Below are 17,127 nucleotides of genomic sequence, written 5' to 3'. Positions count from 1 at the left end.
CAAGCGGTGGGTTCGACGAGAATGACGACTGGTGCTTGGGATACCAAAAAGCACCATTAGTGGATCGGGATGATTCGAAATGACGTGTAATACATTATATTTAGTCATTCATACATACTTTTTGTTGAACTGACATGGCTTCGAGCTTTTGCTATAAAAAATGCGATAGTGTGACAGTGTTGTCCTTGCCTGTTCAATTGACAAATAAAAAAATTTAAAGAACAGAAAATTGACAAATTGCAGATGTAAACAAAACAACAGGAAACAAGTACCGTATCTGGTTAATCATAATTTAGAGGGTTTTTAAAGTTTCAAAATATAAATACTACATAGTACTTACCCAATTTAACACAACAAACAAATAAATCAACACGGAAGATAGGATGTCGACCAAATCAAAAAATATCTTTAGTAGGAGTAAACCGTTGATGAATATTTACAGTGGTTATGACGATGAAGGCAAAGCGGTAAGTTATTTGAATCAGAAATTAATTTTAAACTTGAATAAATACACAAAAAAATTATTGTACCGTGTTATTTAACTGATTTGGGAATACTTTTTTCAAATGTGGTTAGGCAAACCTTAGAAAACTATGTTCTTTCAATGATATTAAATGGGTTATGGGTCTCTGATATTAAATAGAGCTCATAGATAACATAAGAAAAGTCGTTGTCGCCTACTTAATACATAACGACAGATCTCAATTCTGCCAGAAAAATTTCTATACTGCTATTCAAACTGGAACATATAGATTTAATGTAAAGATAAGCAATAATGTGGTACTCAATCCACCCATACAGACTCACACCCTCGTGCCGATACCGTTACTATTTTATTTACTATCTACAAAAATCTATCTACAAAGCTGGAAAATAAATAAAAGTGATCATATTACCAACAAAACATTTGAAGTACAGCATTTAGATTTGATTTATACTATATTTTATATAGTAGACTAATTAAACATAGCAGTTTTCATTTGTAGAATGGTTGCACCTAGTTGTCTGGTCTTGCAGATTAATTTAATTAAATTTTTTCTTCTTTCTTTCTTTAATTGATACAAAAATAGAAATTTCCTGACTTGGGTAGGATAATTTAAAAGAATAAATTTCTCTCATTAAAAAACGAAATTAGCAGTTGTCTCAAATATAAATCTTTTTTGAAGGTGGAAGTTAGAGAAGATGCAGAGCAATTAGTGAAGTGGCATGAGATATCGGATGCTCTGGTTGCAGCTGGATATTATCGTGCTCAGCTTCAGGGCCTTTCAGAATTTGATAAAATAGTTGGAGGGCTCACTTGGTGTATCGAACTATGTGATATTGATGTTGATATAAGTTTATTATTTGAAGAAAACCTTACAATTGGAAAGAAAATGTAATATTTATTTTTGCACAACAAACCTTAAAGCAAATAAATAATATTTATTTTTGCAATGTTAAATGATGTACAATGTTTTTACAGAGCCTTAACAGAGAAAATTGTAAAAATATTACCATCAATGCAATGTCCATACACAATAGAACCTCATCAAATACAAGGTCTAGATTTCATAAATATATTTCCTCTTGTCCAATGGCTAATTAAATACTCCAGTGAATTCAGGGAGGCTAAGGAGGATGAACTCAGAAGATTTGCTGTGTTACAATATGAAAAAAATTACATATTTGAATCGGACAGAGCTATGTTCTTAAAAAAAGAAAATTTGTTGAAAACTATTGTTGCAGTGCAGGTTTGTTAACGATTTTAAATTTATCATACAGTGCATAATGCCTTGATAGCTTACATAACGGACGCATGTGACGACACAATCTGCCAAAGCTGCCATTGCCTGAAGCATATATCAGATCCCCTGAATCCACTCTCGGTGCTTTTAGGCTCTTCAATCACTAGCCACATCCTGGACGAGCGAACTAACCTATAGACACAAGCCACTGAGTTTCTTGCTGGATCTTCTCAGTGGGTCATGATTCTGGTCCGGTAGTAGATTCTACAAAATAAAAATTACCGCAATGGACTGTTTAGATAACTGCTATTTTCTGTAGTCTATAAAGGACTCCACTAGCAGTTTACTACTTTACCTTTTCTGCTGTTAATTTGATGTTAACTGAAATTAATTATGAGCACATATCATATTAGGTCTATTTGAGTTCCAAATCCTTTGCAAGTGGCGATGGTGGATCTGTGTATCATAAAATAGAAGAAATCCAATAAAAAATTTAATCATACTCATGATATTTATAATATAAGCCTGCATTCATAAGTAGTAAACAACATTTGAACCCTCAGTGTATTGAACAATATGACTTGCTTAGTGGAAGATCTTACCTATGTCATGCCCTATAAATCTAGATTAAAACATACAACTTTTTGCCCTCAAGCTACATATGGACATCTTGATACACAATCTGAATTCATTTCAAATAATGTTTGAAATTATTTATAATTAGATTTTTTTATTACAAATGCTCAGAACATGTACAAACCATGTCGAGTGCGTAAAAGGAAAGGTGGTTTACCGGGGAGTGAGCTGGAACAAGTCAATGCAACACTCTCTGAATATGATCAGAGAATGCTGATGCATGTAACAACAAATAAGGATGATTCTAACAATGATGAGGGTCTTGATTTCTTGGTAAGCATTAAATGATTACAATAATAAAATTTTACAATAAATACAAATTCAACACATTGTTGAAGTGTGTACTGTGTGTCAATAAATATTACTTTTAGCAAATACGTAATAAAAACCACAAAGAAACGGCCAATTAATGATACCATAACTTTTAAACTATTATTAGTACTATTAATTTTAAAGATATTTCATACAAATGTAGCCATGAAATATTGAAAAAATGAAATATTTTGAAATTTATACAACAAGTATTAAGAATAATATCAGTATTTAACATGACTTTACACCTTGAGACATGAAGTCGAAATCTCAATTATATTGTTTAGCTCTAATTATATTGGATGTGTTTTTTATACATAAACATTTCTTGGTTCCAGTATGATTATGAAAAAACACTTGCTGATCCTTCTCAGATTACTACTGAAGTAAGTTTACTCTTGAGATTTTTGTATTTCAAATTAATCATATAAATTTATGATAATCCAAATTATTCATCTATGTACTCCAAAATTTCAAAGTTTTCATTAAGATGTACACTTTCAGACAGATGTATTCAAAAAGGATGAACATACTATAATTGATGATCCAAACATGAAAGTCCATTATGCGGTATTGCATTCTGAACTTACTGGGGAAATGTCAAAGGAATTAGAGGAAAGTGAAAAGTTTAAATATAGTGAAGATATCGAGAAACTTACTAAAGCTATAGATGTTATGCAGAGAGAAGTGGATGTTCTTAAACAACAACACGAAGCAAGAATGGAAAATGCTAAAAAACAGTACAGCAACAAAATTGGAAAATTGCAGAAGATTACATTAAAATTGATGAACACTAATAATTATAGGTTTGTTAATAGTAAGCATGGGCTTACAAATACTTATGTTTTGTCATGTATGAGCGGTCGCACATTACCCGATCTTTTCCGGTTGCTGGTGTTTATAGCCATTAAAGCATTAATGTCTGGCAACTGTTTTGTTTCTTCTTCTTCTTTGTCTTGCTTTCCTATTACCCTTTGCTGGGGTGTAGGGCTCGAATTAAATCCTTCCATTTACATCGGTTTTGGGCAGTCTGTTTTAACTATTTCCACGGCATGCTCAAGACGCCTATCTCCTGCTCCACCGAGCGACGCCAAGTTGTTCTGGGACGGCCCCTCTTCCTTTTGCCAGACACTTTCCAGATCAGTGCTCTCTTGGATTGGTGAGTATCGGGCTTTCTTAATATGTGACTAATTCAATGCCAGTTTCGCGTAAGGATCTCCTTCTCTATTGATGTCTGCTTGGTGATCCTCCATAGCTTTTTGTTAGTGATCGTCTCGGGCCAAAAGATTTTCAATATTTGACGCAGGGATTTATTTATAAACACCTGAAGTTTTTTTATTAAGTCCTTGCGAACAAACCAAGTTTTGCTCCCGTACAGCAACACAGACTATTCATTTGAATTGAAGATGCTCACCTTTGCTCGTCTCGTTAAGGTTTAGGAACCCCACATTGGCCTAAGTTGACTAAACGCGGCTCTAGCTTTATTTATCCGAGCAGCAATGTCCGCCTGGGTGCCTTCCCCATCGTCCACAATGCTGCCCAGGTAACAGAAGCTTCCCACTTGCTAGACCTCCTCCTCCCCCTTCCTCCCCTCTGGGTTTTGTTTGAATGTAGTAATTGCTTGTGGCTTGTGACTTAAGGGCTCATTCAGTCCAGATAGCATTTAGTAACGTAACTACTGTGTCAGATTCTAAATTTAAATCCAGATCAGGTCTGGATTCAAATCTTGGCCCTAGTCAATATTTTTGTTATAAGTTGCTTCAGTATTCGAACCACAAAAAAATAATTATGTTATATATGTGATATACGTATGCTTTAGGAGGCCTTGTGGAATGAGGCTGGATTCTGAATTGTATTTTGATAATTATATATACTTTTTCGAATGTTTGAAGGACTTTTGTTAGAAGTACAACATGAATGTTTTAAACCCGTGCGAGCGTACGGTTAAAACAATATACTTTAATATAATCTTAACACCAATAGTTCACGTTTATTTATTCATATATAGAAATCACTATTTATGTGTGTTTGAAACGGTTTAATATGCTTTTATAATTGTAGTGATAAAGATGTGAAAGAGTTCTACAAATCACTAAAAGACCTGGGAAAAGAACAGAATGAGCTTGTGAAAGTAGTTCAGCACAGAGACAGGGCTTACAAGAAACTAGAAGAAGAACTAAGGTACGTTTTTAAATTAAGTCAACTGCATCAAAATAATTAGAATTGTCGGAAATTAAGAATCAATAAATTTAATTAATTACGAGATTAAATCCTAAAAGTTATTGATGTGAAACATCTATAGCCGCACGTAAAACCGATTTCTGGCGTGGCGACGCGTCGCCACGCTATGTGATGGTGTATATATACAGTCTACATGCAGTAGTGTGTACGGTGTAATATTTTATTTATATCGTAATATTTTATTTTATTTATATTTAAATCGTAATATTTTATTTTATCATTATGACATATTTAGTTCCTATCACAATCTGTTCTTTTCTGCATATTGCTTTTACAAAATAATGTCGATGTTTCACATCTGCCAGGCGTCCCGTGACGGCTCATTTTTTATTTATTTTATCTCAATTTCTTATCAAATTTAATTTGAGAAAAATTACTTTATAGGATACGTCTTATTCGACAAGTCCAAAATGCATTCGATGATAAGTAAAACCGAATAGTTAGCAAATACTGCATAATCTTAAACTAGCCTAAGTCGTAATTGTATTGGAATGTTAGCTATCTTCAGTCCTATCATTATTGTTCATGCCAAATTAAAACTAAAACATTTTTACAGTGCATCGTTTGTTATTATGTATAAAGGCGGCTTACTATATATTATGGACATATTTAATTAAATAAATAGTTAACTTAACTGGCGGTTAAACTAAAAAAAAAGGGCATAGTCTCACTGAACTTTGGAACACAGACGCATATTATTATGACGAATATGAAAATTTTATAGGAAAACTAGCTGACCCGGCAAACGTTGTTTTGCCATATATAAGAATTCTAGGGAATTTCTAGTGACGAAAAAAAAAACTTAATGTAAGTGTGTAAGGATGTGGTAAATGAGTGAAAGAGGCATGTAGCTGCAGGCATGCGCTGTGAACGATGAGAGAATATAAAAATAACAAAACCTCATTCAACCACAATATTGCTTCCTTATAACAAACAAAAATTGTAAAAAAAAAATTTTAGGGGTGGACAACCCTTATCACTTAGGGGTATGAAAAATAAATAGTAGCCGATTCTCAGACCTACTGAACATGCACATAAAATTTCATAAAAATTGGTCAAATCGTTTCAGGGGAGTATGATAACTAACATTGGGACACGTGAATTTTATATATTAGGATTTTTTTATTTTAAGTCATGACAAAATAAAAATGAACATCTTGCCAAAAAAATTTAAGTTTATAATTAACAAATAAAAAATAGGGGTTGATCGTAGAAGGGTGAAAAATTCAGAGTAAGTAATATGATTTTTTTTTATTCTAAGTCATGGCAAAATAAAAACAAAATTCTTGCGAAAAAAAAATAGTTTTTAATAAAAAATAAAAAATAAGGGTTGATCGTAGAGGGGTGAAAATTTAGGGTTGTATGTATTTTTGTATGCTCTATCATAAAAAAATTAAAACAAAATTTTTTGTCTAAAAAATAAAAAATAAAATTTAGGGGTGGACCACCCTTAACATTTAGAGGGATGAAAAATAGATGTTGTCCGATTCACCACTCTGACCGATGTGCACGCTAAGATTAACAAAAATCGGTCGAGCCGTTTCGGAGGAGTTCAATCACGCACACCGTGACACGAGAATTTTATATATTAGATAATTATATTAAATTGCGGTAGGCAGCGGCTTGGCTCTGCCCCTGGCATTATTGAAGTCCATGGGCGACAGTAACCACTCACCATCAGGTGGGCCGTGTGCTCGTCAGCCTACAAGGGCAATAAAAAAAAATTAAAAAAAAACATTCTTTGATGCACCAAATCACAGAGCTGCAAAGAGCCCAGAAACCGCAGTGGAGGAGACGCCGCTAACGCCTGAAGAATTAAAAGAAGTACGCGAGAGAGAAGAGAAGCTGAAGGCGTTTATCACGACCACGAGGCTGGAGGTCGCCAAGTTGAATCGCGAGGTGGTCCGGTACACGCGCGCCCTCGACGACGTGCCCGGCGCCGCCGAGCTGCTGCAGTACGAGAAGAGATTTGTCGAGCTGTACAACCAAGGTGACGACTGCTATAGTTCCCACCACTGCCGCGGAAACATCGCTCGTCTTGACCTCATTAAAATCATAATTAAAACTACTTTCACGATTTACTACTACTACTACTACTGCGCGTCTTTTATTGTCATTATATTTATTTCCGACTAGTTGTACGCGTGCGCTTCGCTGGGCATTTAAAATTAACTTTGTTATTTCTCACCCCCACAAAGATTCTCATCATTAACGCCCCCGCAACTGGTGTAGGGAGTCCGACACTCATATAAATATTAGCCTATCCATTAAGTACTTGTATTTTCTACATGGATACCAAGTTTCAAGTCAATCGGATGCATGGTTCAGTAGTTATAACGTAACATCCGTAAAAACCACTGTAGATTTATATATTAGTATAGATGCTTCGAGTATTTAACAGTTTTCGTGGTATTCAAATGTCGTCCGTGACCACGAAAAGTGCTCAGTATTTGAAACGTCGAAATAAATGGAATAACAATAAATAAATAAAGATGGTGCACGTGCAACTATCTGCGCGAGATAGGAGTGATATTTCTTTTGCGGTGTGTAGTATTATGGTATTCTTAATTTTTTTTATCCGTAAATCAAATTTCTCTTGTAATAGGGAATGCTGTGTATAAGAGAAACGACTTAGCTCGCTTTGTCCTTTCCCTCTCCACGGTCGAGTGGTTCGCGAGACGCTGTCTATTTTCTCACTCTCGCTCGTCCTAAATTGTATCTTTTCTCTCTAGCCGTAACGAATCTGACGCGAGTTAAATTTTATTTTTAACGCGCGCAAGGGAGTTTCACTTAAAAATATTAAACCGTAAAAGTAGTTTTAATTATGATGTATTTAGGTTCTGCTGTTTTACGAACGGGCGGGAAACCTCTTATTATCATAATCCCAACTCGCCCATCTGAGTGAACGTTTTGTTCTTTCAGATCTTTCTATCTTATAGCTATAATTTGAAGGGTCCTAGACAAGGTAGACTAGGTTTCGAACGTACGTACGTGCTTATCTTTATTGCTTAAAATTTTTGTTTGCGCTGCTACGAGTTCTGGGTTCGCGGAAGTTATAATAGCAGTAGTGAGTAGCGGGTAATGTAACCGAAACATGTTATTTGCAGTTGCCTCGAAGCACAAGGAAACGAAACAGTACTACATATTCTACAACACCCTGTACGAAGTTAAACTGTACACCTCGAAGGAGTTGAGTTTGCACAATTCGATTCTGGACAATTACGAAGAGTAAGTGACGCGGTGTTTGTAAATTTGACTACCGTATCCAGGTATAGGGTAACCCACTCTAACCGGCGCCATCTAGGCGGGCTTCGGACAGCCTGCCGTTCGAGAGGGCTGGTGGTCGTGGCGCCGACGACCGTCGGTCCGGCGTCCCGAGGGGGAAGGTGATGGGAGAGATGTGCTCCGCACTAAACGCTTCACTTTCTCCCCTTTGCCTTTTCATGAGTTCTGTCTCATGCGAGGTTTGGACGTTGGTGGTTGAGCGACAGGAGGTTTTAGTCAGTTCGAATCTGACATACCCCGCCGCCCGCCATCCCCAGTGAAGGGCGGAAGTCCGGCGATTTCCACCTGACAAAAAAAAAAAACTGGTGTGAAAGGTTATTTGCTTAAATTTTTTTGAAATTTTACAGGTGAGCCAGTTAAAGTTTAAAATTTGAAAAAAAAAAACATAACATATAAACAAAATCTTCAGCTATTAGAATGAAGTAAACTTAATTGAAGCTCAATTAAAAAGATCGAACTGTTCATGCTGATATCAAATGAAACGCACCGTTAATTACAAAGATAAATGTCGCGTATTTAAGCGAAATGTCGCTTAAACCAAATAGCTTTTCACGCCTCGATATGTTATCATTTACCTTATTTTGCTGACTTTGGTATGTGTTACTGTGGCACTCATTTCTTTAACCAATCTACCGCGCGATTCGGATATGAGTCCATATTATCATGCAATTATGACTTATACTATTTAGTGTATTAAGATGTTGCGGGTGGTTTAACGGTAGGCATCGGCTTATCGGCCCTGTCTCTGTCATTGCTGAAGTCCATGGGCACGGTAACCACTCCCCATCATCATGGGCTGTATGCTCGTCTGAATTCAAGGGTACTAAAAAAAAAGGTGGTCGAGCGTCTCGTGAGTCCGCTCAGATAGGCGCCACCACTCTGCCTATTTCTGCCGCAAAACAGCAATACGTCTGAAGGGTCAGACGGCTTTTAAACAATACAGTTGAGACTTAGACCTCATGTCTCAAGGTATTGTGAATATGGCTACGGTACCTAACGAAGTTGGTCATGACCTCGTGCCTATGCAATTAGAAAAACTGCGGTACTCATGCGAGTTTCGAATAGTAAAATTTTGCGAGTTTCAATATATAAATGAAGGAAAGTATCGCCAGACAATACAGAATAATCAATCATAATAAATAATAACTGAAAACAAATCACGCACGGTCATTCGGCTCCAAATTAGGATTCTCTTTGTTATGGGTACCAAGATATATATACGTGTAGTATATAAGATAATAAACACCCAAACAAAGAGCAAACAAATCTGTTCATCACACGAATGTTAGTCCGATGTGGGAATCGAACCCACGACCCTCGGCACAACAGTCGGGAGGTACTAACCCTTGCACCAACCAGTCAGTACATGAAAATGATTTACTTGTTTGTCCATTGCAGAGCGATGTCGTCGGCAAGGAAGCGGGAAGAGTTCATGTCTCAATTCGAAAATATAGTCGAGTGGGTCAATCAAACTGTGAAAAAAGTCGAGGATAAATACAGAGCCGAGAAGGAACGCAAGGCGGATCTGTACAACGAGTACTCGAGGTTAATGAATGTGCAGAGGCAGTACGGCGCCGCCCTCAAGAAGTTGGCTGAAGAAAGACAGAAGATAACCAGACGCACGCAACCGAAGGAAGAAGTATAGTCGATGAGTTTAGTACGTATGTCCCGCTGCTTCGATCATTTTGCATTTGCTTAAACTTTCCTTCTTTTTTTTTCTACCTAAGCTTGCCTTGAGCCTTGAGAGGCTACTTCAGCGTAACCTTAACTAGTAGGTGAGCTCACGGGGATCAAGAGCAGTGCTTCGCAGAATCTACCACCGGATCGGAAACGCGATCCACTGAGAAGATCTGGCGAGAAACTCAACGGGCTGTGTTGGTGGGGTAATTTACACGCCGAGCCTCGAGAACGATGACCGGTGCTTGAGGTACCTAAAAGCACCGTTAGTGGATCGGGAGGATCCGAAATGACGTGTTTTGGGCGACGTCGACCGCTTTCCATTCTGTCCGCAGGATCAGGAATGCAAACTTTCCGACTTCGGTCGCAACCTCACGGGCTATACGGACTCGCTCACCGTTCAAGCATCGTTACGTATCTAGCGATGCACCGGTGTTCGAATCCCGCAGGCGGGTACAAATTTTTCAAATGAAATACGTACTTATGAAATATTCACGATTGACTTCCACGGTGAAGGAATAACATCGTGTAATAAATAAATATATAAAAAAGAACAAAAAACCCGCAATGTTATAATTTGCGTAATTACTGGTGGTAGGACGTTTTGGGAGTCCGCACGGGTAGGTACCACCGCCGCGCCTATTTCTGCCGTGAAGCAGTAATGCGTTTCGGTTTGCAGGGTGGGGCAGCCGTTGTACTGTAAAGACGGAGACCTTAGAACTATAGTCGGATTTTTTATTAGACGAAGTAAACTGACGTTTACTGTGTTGTCAGGTTTTGATGAAATAAAAATAGTGTTGTAACAAAGTGAACGATTGAAAAAACTCCTGAATTAATGAAATTGCCTCGATTGTCTAGTGAATAGTTGGTGTGCCGAATTGCCGATATCGGGTACGGGGTTCGTATTTTAGGCGTGCTATGTACATACCAACGAGTTTTCGACGAAATATTATGTTCTTATAGTATCTACCTGTACTGAATACCGAGTGTTTTAAACATTAAGAAAACATTGCGAGGAAGCTTGTAAGACTGTCCTATTTCCAATACATCATATAGTTGAAATTATAGATGTATAAAATATAACAATTATAGGTATGTAATGAAAATAAAAAAAACTGATTGTAGTTACATACTACTAGTAACATATATTGGAGCACTTTAATACAATTTTATTGTAAAATATAAATAATATTCTTTTATAGTTTGAAATTAATGATTAACTCTTCACACTCATTGTTCATTCATGTGATTGAACGAGAACTGAACGCATCACTATTACTTTAAATATAGCAACATTATTTCACAAAGTGACATTAGCTACTGTCAGCTGGCTTCGTCTAATTAAAAATCCGACTATATATCTCAAGGTGGCGGCATTTACGTTGTAGATGTCTATGGGCTCCGATAACCACTTCACATCAGGTGGGCCGTCCACCCATCTAAGCAATAAATAAATAAACAATATTTATTAAAATCAAAAATTAATTAATTAAAAACGTTAATTTAAAATGATTCATTCAATACGTGCAATAATCGGAACTCTGAAGACACCAACGTAAATTAATTCCTCCTTGAGCGCGCGTGAGCTCTTCTTTAAGTAAATATCGACTGACTCGGTGGTGCATTTGTTACGGCTCTTGACTCCCGGGCCGTGGCTTCGATTACTTCCATCGGGTAAACGTTCGTGTGATGAACAAGTTTGCTTGTTCCTTGTCTGGGTGCTTAAAATCTATCTATATATGTACATATTTAAACATTTACAAGTATGTATATCGACCTCTGGTTCCCATGGAACAGAAAATTTTTGTTTGGGGCCAGGTGACCACGTGTGAAATAATAATAATATAGTCTGAAAATAATCTAGAAAACTGTGCACATGTAATTACTGGTAGACCGCAATCTTTCTGCTCGTAAGGAATGTCAACTTAAGATCACAGATTAGTTTTTACATCACCCTCGTTTATGAAGTCAACTCATAAATTTTAACCTCATCATAATATTTGTTTAAACAGTTTCTATTAAGTTGACTTGTAACTAGGTTGCTTCTTCTCCTGATTATTACCCTGGTTATTTCGAGAAGCTATCGTGCGTTCTGACTTCGAAGAGTGACTTCGTCGTTATACGGTTCAATTGATGTTTGTATCTCATATCACTTCTTATGATATGACGGCATTCATGAACTCTAGTAGCCATGTTTATTTAATTTTTAACCATTATAATAATGTTTTAATTAACTAGTCAGATCCGGCAACTATATGTTGTTTCATTGGCTAAAATGTAACATATCAGTTGTGGATTACACACGTGCGCCATCTGTTATTAATTAACTGAAACTTGATTTTCTTAGAGACGCAAAAAGGACACTCATTTTTGATTTATTTATTTACATAGATCGTCCTAATACTGTTTTCTTAGTACTCTATATTAGCAAAGCAGAATCTGTTAAGGGTACAAGTAATAATAATTGTGCTTAAGCTCGCTCGGTTCCCAGTTGTAAGATTATTTATTAATAACACCCTTATGAAATGTGAATATGTATTTTTTTGTTTTTTTTATTTTTATTTATTTTTTAATTTTAGCTAGGCAATGAATACTTTAGATGTAAATTAGTATATTTTCTTGCTTAATTAACATAAGTATGTAGTTGTATGTCATCTATTGTAATATATGTTAAGAAATGCTCCTAGTCTAATAAAGATGAATAAGTACATATGTATGTAATCTTAACTTTGTACTTTTGTATTAATCATTCCGTACGTTTTCTATAGTTATATGTATTACATAAAGCTTAGTATAAAAATGTCTAATTCTCATGTTGTAAAATTACATAATAATGTATCGGGTAATGATAGTGAATAATACATTATTTAATTCAAATAGATTTTATTTATTACTTAATTTACAAACCTGTCATTGAAAATCAGACAAGAAAATTAATACTGAGAAATTTTAAACATTTCCTTAATTTCAGTTGAGTCAAAGTAATTTTAATTAATCGTCAGCAATCGCCGCGGGGGGCGTTTTAAAATCAACAATCATGAGTATTTATTATACACCTTCAATTTATAAATGTACATCGACGCTTGAAAGGCAAACGTGATTAAGCGACAATGCGTTAACTTTACAGTAGACTAATTTAAAGTTGAAATACCCGAAAAAATTTCTATTTTAACGAATCTAAGTAGTTGTAGGATTGAAATGATTTTAATAGACCTAGAATTTTTTTTTTTTTGCGCATCGAATATGGTTATGGCCTATCATTTATGTATAAAGCAGTTATTGTCGCTTAGTCACGTTTGCCTTTCAAGAGTCGATATCGAAACATCGATATCTAGACTGGCGTCGATGACGTCACCCACGGTGATGTGCGTCGAATAGTTCGGTCGTCATAGCGTGACTACGTTTCCGTGCGTGTGACTCTTGTGCGTTGAGCCGTGCGAGTGCGTGGAACTGTGCGAGTGCGAGTGTGAGTGATGTCCGTGTGAGTGACTAGACTTCTTGTACATCGTGAATGAGACGAGTTCGCGGTTCGCGTTTGTCATCGCCATCGCGTGGGACACAACGTCGTAACCGAATAGAGCGTGAATACGATTCACTACGACTAAAGTGAAGCCCCTTTGTGTCACTCGAACGACTCTCTCCAGATCCGACGAGGAAGCTATCACCGTGGTGAAGGACGAGTTCAGGTCCTGAAATTTAATAATAATACCGATTCAATAAGATGACTTTGATTGTCCTGGCAGGCAGACTCGTGGGCTCGCTCGACGTCGCTCGTCGCTTTTTACTGATGGTAGGACCTCTAGGGAGTCCGCGTGGGTAGGTACCACCACCCTGCCTATTTCTGCCGTGAAGCAGTAATGCGTTTCGGTTTGAAGGGTGGGGCAGCCGTTGTAACTATACTTGAGACCTTAGAACTTATATCTCAAGATGGGTGGCGCATTTACGTCGTAGATGTCTATGGGCTCCAGTAACCACTTAATACCAGGTGGGCTGTGAGCTCGTCGACACATCTAAGCAATAAAAAATAAAAATAAAATCTAGCAATGCCAAACCGCTACCATTTTTTCTTTTTAATACATAATTATAAGTCTCAGTACTAATCATCGAAACTCTAAACTAACTAAAGACAAATTTTATGTTTTGTATGTATAAAACTTTCATGTTTCCCAACAAATTTGCGTTTGTGTATTGCATCAGTTAATACACAATCAGCGGAATGCGCATATCTGTATGCTCCAATTCTCAATAAATGAAAATACATTTATGGATTGCGTATTGCATTTTTGCAGGTGTATGTGTAATACTCGTTATATGTTCTTGGTACTACAAAAGACCTTTGACGAGAACCTGTAAGGCAATAGCTTCGCTGAGTCGTTGGCATTGTCAGTATTTACCCGTGTTTATAGTCGCATTTCACGAACTGAGCCATAAGACCGTTTTTCTTTATTGGAAATCAAGAAATCATGAGAAATAAACTAACTAATCGGAATCCATTATTTTAGTATTTAATTTGAATTTATTGTGGTAATTTGTGCTTTTTAAGTTTTTAAATTTGACAGTTTTTCACAGTAGTTAGATAGATTTCCAATATGATAATGTAGGTTAACTCTGTTGGCATCAACTGATAGCAAATTTTATTTGTCAGATTATTATCTGCCTGCCTGGGGTCACTAAAATTCAACCCATAAAACAGAGTTCATCCAGAAAACTTTGGTCACTGGGAGGATTATCTCTGTCAATTGAAAAGCATAAAGCATATTCCATGGAGAGTGCTCTGAAAAATTTTTAGAGGCACCTATCTCCTTTTTACCATCGTACCACCACCATCGGAGATGAGTTCATTCTTACTACATAGAACATTGGTGTTCATATGCAATGTATTTTCAGAGATACCTAATTTTTGCTACCGTCTGGATCTGCATTGTATTTTCCCTCAGTATTCCCCTAGTGCTATAGGTATCCTTCTTCAAATGAATTTAAGTGGAAAATGAGATTGATTGAGTGGAATGCAACCAGTCGTTTGAGTTTAAATCGTAAATTATCACCGACTGAAGATAATAATAGAATAAAGATTAGTATTACCTAATAATCTTTACAGCATTTTGTTTACCTAGCCATAGATGTACCCTATTCTTTTCAATCTCAATTAGTATCTACCGGTCGTAGTTATTTGGACAACCATTTATAATATAACCTACTGGCTAATGGAATTTATTTGTGAAGACGGTTCATATTTTAAGTCAAAAGCTGCTAAGTATTATTGCTAAAACGTTTTCAACAGCTGCATTCGTTATTAATCGTATAAATATTAATAAAATAAATGCAATATGTACTTCATAATTGGGATTATATTTACGATGTCGGAAAATTCATTTTTCATTAAAATATTTTCTAAACAAAAAAAGGGTTATTGTAACATTAACTTGGTTATCAGGTTTATATTGTTATATTAATCGTTTTTACCATCACTAGCTTAGCCCGTTCTTCGCTGTTCAGTCCATACACAGTAGCGCCTTCATCCTTCGTGAGATTTGGCATCCTCAGACTTCCCATCACCATAATGTACGGCATCCTGATTTTATATATTAATTATTTTTGTGTTCGTACGAAAAATATCACCGGAAAATGTTACAGTACATAGTTTAGTACAATAAAACTATTGGTTATTAGTTTGGTCGAGATGAGAACACGCGGCCGGTCGGTCGTGACCGCGACAGGTTCTAACTAAACTCGTGTAAGTGAATTACAAGTAAGGCGGCTTGCATACGTGGACCTCAGTTCACAATGCCCATACATGTGTGTGTGTCAGCACCACAATGATTTGTTAGTAGTGGTTTAAAACGTGACGCAGGTGGTCGTGAACGACCTTCATGGGTGCCTGCCCTCGGTTCAGTCAGTTTTACGCTTGCATGATTGTTTCTTGTCCGTATTCTGTATTCGATTGATACGTACTAATAATCAAATACGGTTCATAGACTTTATCAAACTTCACGATTACATTGTATGGTTTTCTTAATTAAATATGAAATCTATAACTATTTAACGTTTCATAATGCATATTGTCATGGAATTATCGATAGTAATAATAATAATATTTTTCGAGATTCAAGACTATGTATGTACCTATGTATGTATATAATATGTTGGACAAAACTCACATATATATGCGACAGTACACTATATCACACTACCTATATGTTATAGTCTGAGACATATAGTTAGGTACCTACTTATTTCTTTAATATGCTTTGTAACCAAGTTGGATGGAATGGATAACAATATCAATAATGTTTATAAATTTCGTTCAATTGGTACTAATTGGTTTTAATATTATCAAATAGTATTGGCCCAATGATCGATGATTTAATTTCATGTACTTATAACAAGTATATTTTTTTCTTGAAATGGTGTGGAAAATTATTATTATTATTAATAGTCGAATACCGCTCGTTATACAAAATGCGTTGACATACACCAGAAAACGTATTTAAATGTTTTGTTTTAATCTATTTATAAATGGATTGTTTACTACGGCAAAGGGAAAGGGTATGATATTTATTACATATTCTATGATATAAAAATTAGAGGGAGTCCACAATTAATTGTGTTAGTAGGTCTTTATTTCAATATTTGTTTGGATAAATATATTTATAATAAGAACTTATTATGTGCGAATTGTTAAGTTAAAAACAAACAATAAAGTGTCGACTAGACACGTACGTCAATGATACAGATGATGACCGATTTGTAAATACCGATAAATAAATTTTAAAATTTCCTTTCAATAAGAAAGTACTGTAAAACGTTTTCTTTTGATTTCGTAGAATATCATTTAAATCATGAGCCACTCAATGAGCAGTCCAAGGAATATACAGTTAGGTACTGTTGACTATTTCAATGTTTTTATTTCGATTTTGAACAATAAGTGTAGCAACAGTACTATGTAGATACTCAAGTATATACTATCCTACTACTCATAACGGTCATGGTTTGCGAACTCTAGCCCAACTATTTCATGGAGCGTTGACGATAGATACGCTCTGGTCCATAAGCCTAAGGAAAACAAACATTACAAGGACTCGCGTTGAACTGTTACTTAGTGGGATAGGTCCCAGGCACGTCCCACGTAACAAGAAATTTAAATAAGAAATTACTTGAATTTTCGCTCTAAAAACTATCAATAAAATTGATATCGGATTTAATTTATTATTAATAATTTTAGATCCGCATAAGACAATGGTTTGTTATAATT

The 17,127-nt window shown here is 35.9% G+C and overlaps 2 protein-coding genes across 3 annotated transcripts; one reads left to right on the top strand and one right to left on the bottom strand.

The window, feature by feature from the left end:
- Positions 1-252: 252 nt before the first annotated feature.
- Positions 253-12,752, top strand: fidipidine (coiled-coil domain-containing protein 93). 2 transcript variants are annotated; one of them, XM_028180532.2, is made up of 10 exons: positions 253-467; positions 1,167-1,375; positions 1,463-1,730; positions 2,472-2,633; positions 3,011-3,058; positions 3,177-3,478; positions 4,734-4,853; positions 6,674-6,903; positions 8,021-8,141; positions 9,597-12,752. In XM_028180532.2, exons 1-10 carry the CDS (start codon positions 384-386, stop codon positions 9,841-9,843), a joined length of 1,791 nt encoding a protein of 596 aa, XP_028036333.2. In that variant the 5' UTR covers positions 253-383; the 3' UTR covers positions 9,844-12,752. The 2 variants fall into 2 exon arrangements, with proteins under 2 accessions (XP_028036333.2, XP_028036334.2); XM_028180533.2 differs by lacking the exon at positions 1,167-1,375.
- Positions 12,739-15,705, bottom strand: LOC114247513 (uncharacterized). Its single transcript, XM_028180497.2, has 2 exons — positions 15,339-15,705; positions 12,739-13,564 (listed from the first exon to the last, which is right to left on the bottom strand). Exons 1-2 carry the CDS (start codon positions 15,444-15,446, stop codon positions 13,262-13,264), a joined length of 411 nt encoding a protein of 136 aa, XP_028036298.1. The 5' UTR covers positions 15,447-15,705; the 3' UTR covers positions 12,739-13,261.
- Between the last annotated feature and the right edge of the window lie 1,422 nt (positions 15,706-17,127).

Source organism: Bombyx mandarina, chromosome 11 (assembly GCF_030267445.1).
Source record: "Bombyx mandarina strain Sakado chromosome 11, ASM3026744v2".
Classification (NCBI taxonomy): Eukaryota; Metazoa; Arthropoda; class Insecta; order Lepidoptera; family Bombycidae; genus Bombyx; species Bombyx mandarina.
This window is presented reverse-complemented; position numbering and strand designations above follow the sequence as displayed.

What these genes read in the sequence shown, in the direction of transcription:
- fidipidine (XM_028180532.2), top strand. Translation starts at nt 384, where the DNA reads ATGTCGACCAAATCAAAAAATATCTTTAGTAGGAGTAAACCGTTGATG. An exon ending in ATGAGGGTCTTGATTTCTTG is followed by an intron (nt 2,634 to 3,010) that starts GTAAGCATTAAA and finishes TCTTGGTTCCAG; the next exon opens with TATGATTATGAAAAAACACT. An exon ending in ATTCTGGACAATTACGAAGA is followed by an intron (nt 8,142 to 9,596) that starts GTAAGTGACGCG and finishes TGTCCATTGCAG; the next exon opens with AGCGATGTCGTCGGCAAGGA.
- LOC114247513 (XM_028180497.2), bottom strand. Translation starts at nt 15,446, where the DNA reads ATGCCGTACATTATGGTGATGGGAAGTCTGAGGATGCCAAATCTCACG. An exon ending in AACGGGCTAAGCTAGTGATG is followed by an intron (nt 13,565 to 15,338) that starts GTAAAAACGATT and finishes ATTAAATTTCAG; the next exon opens with GACCTGAACTCGTCCTTCAC.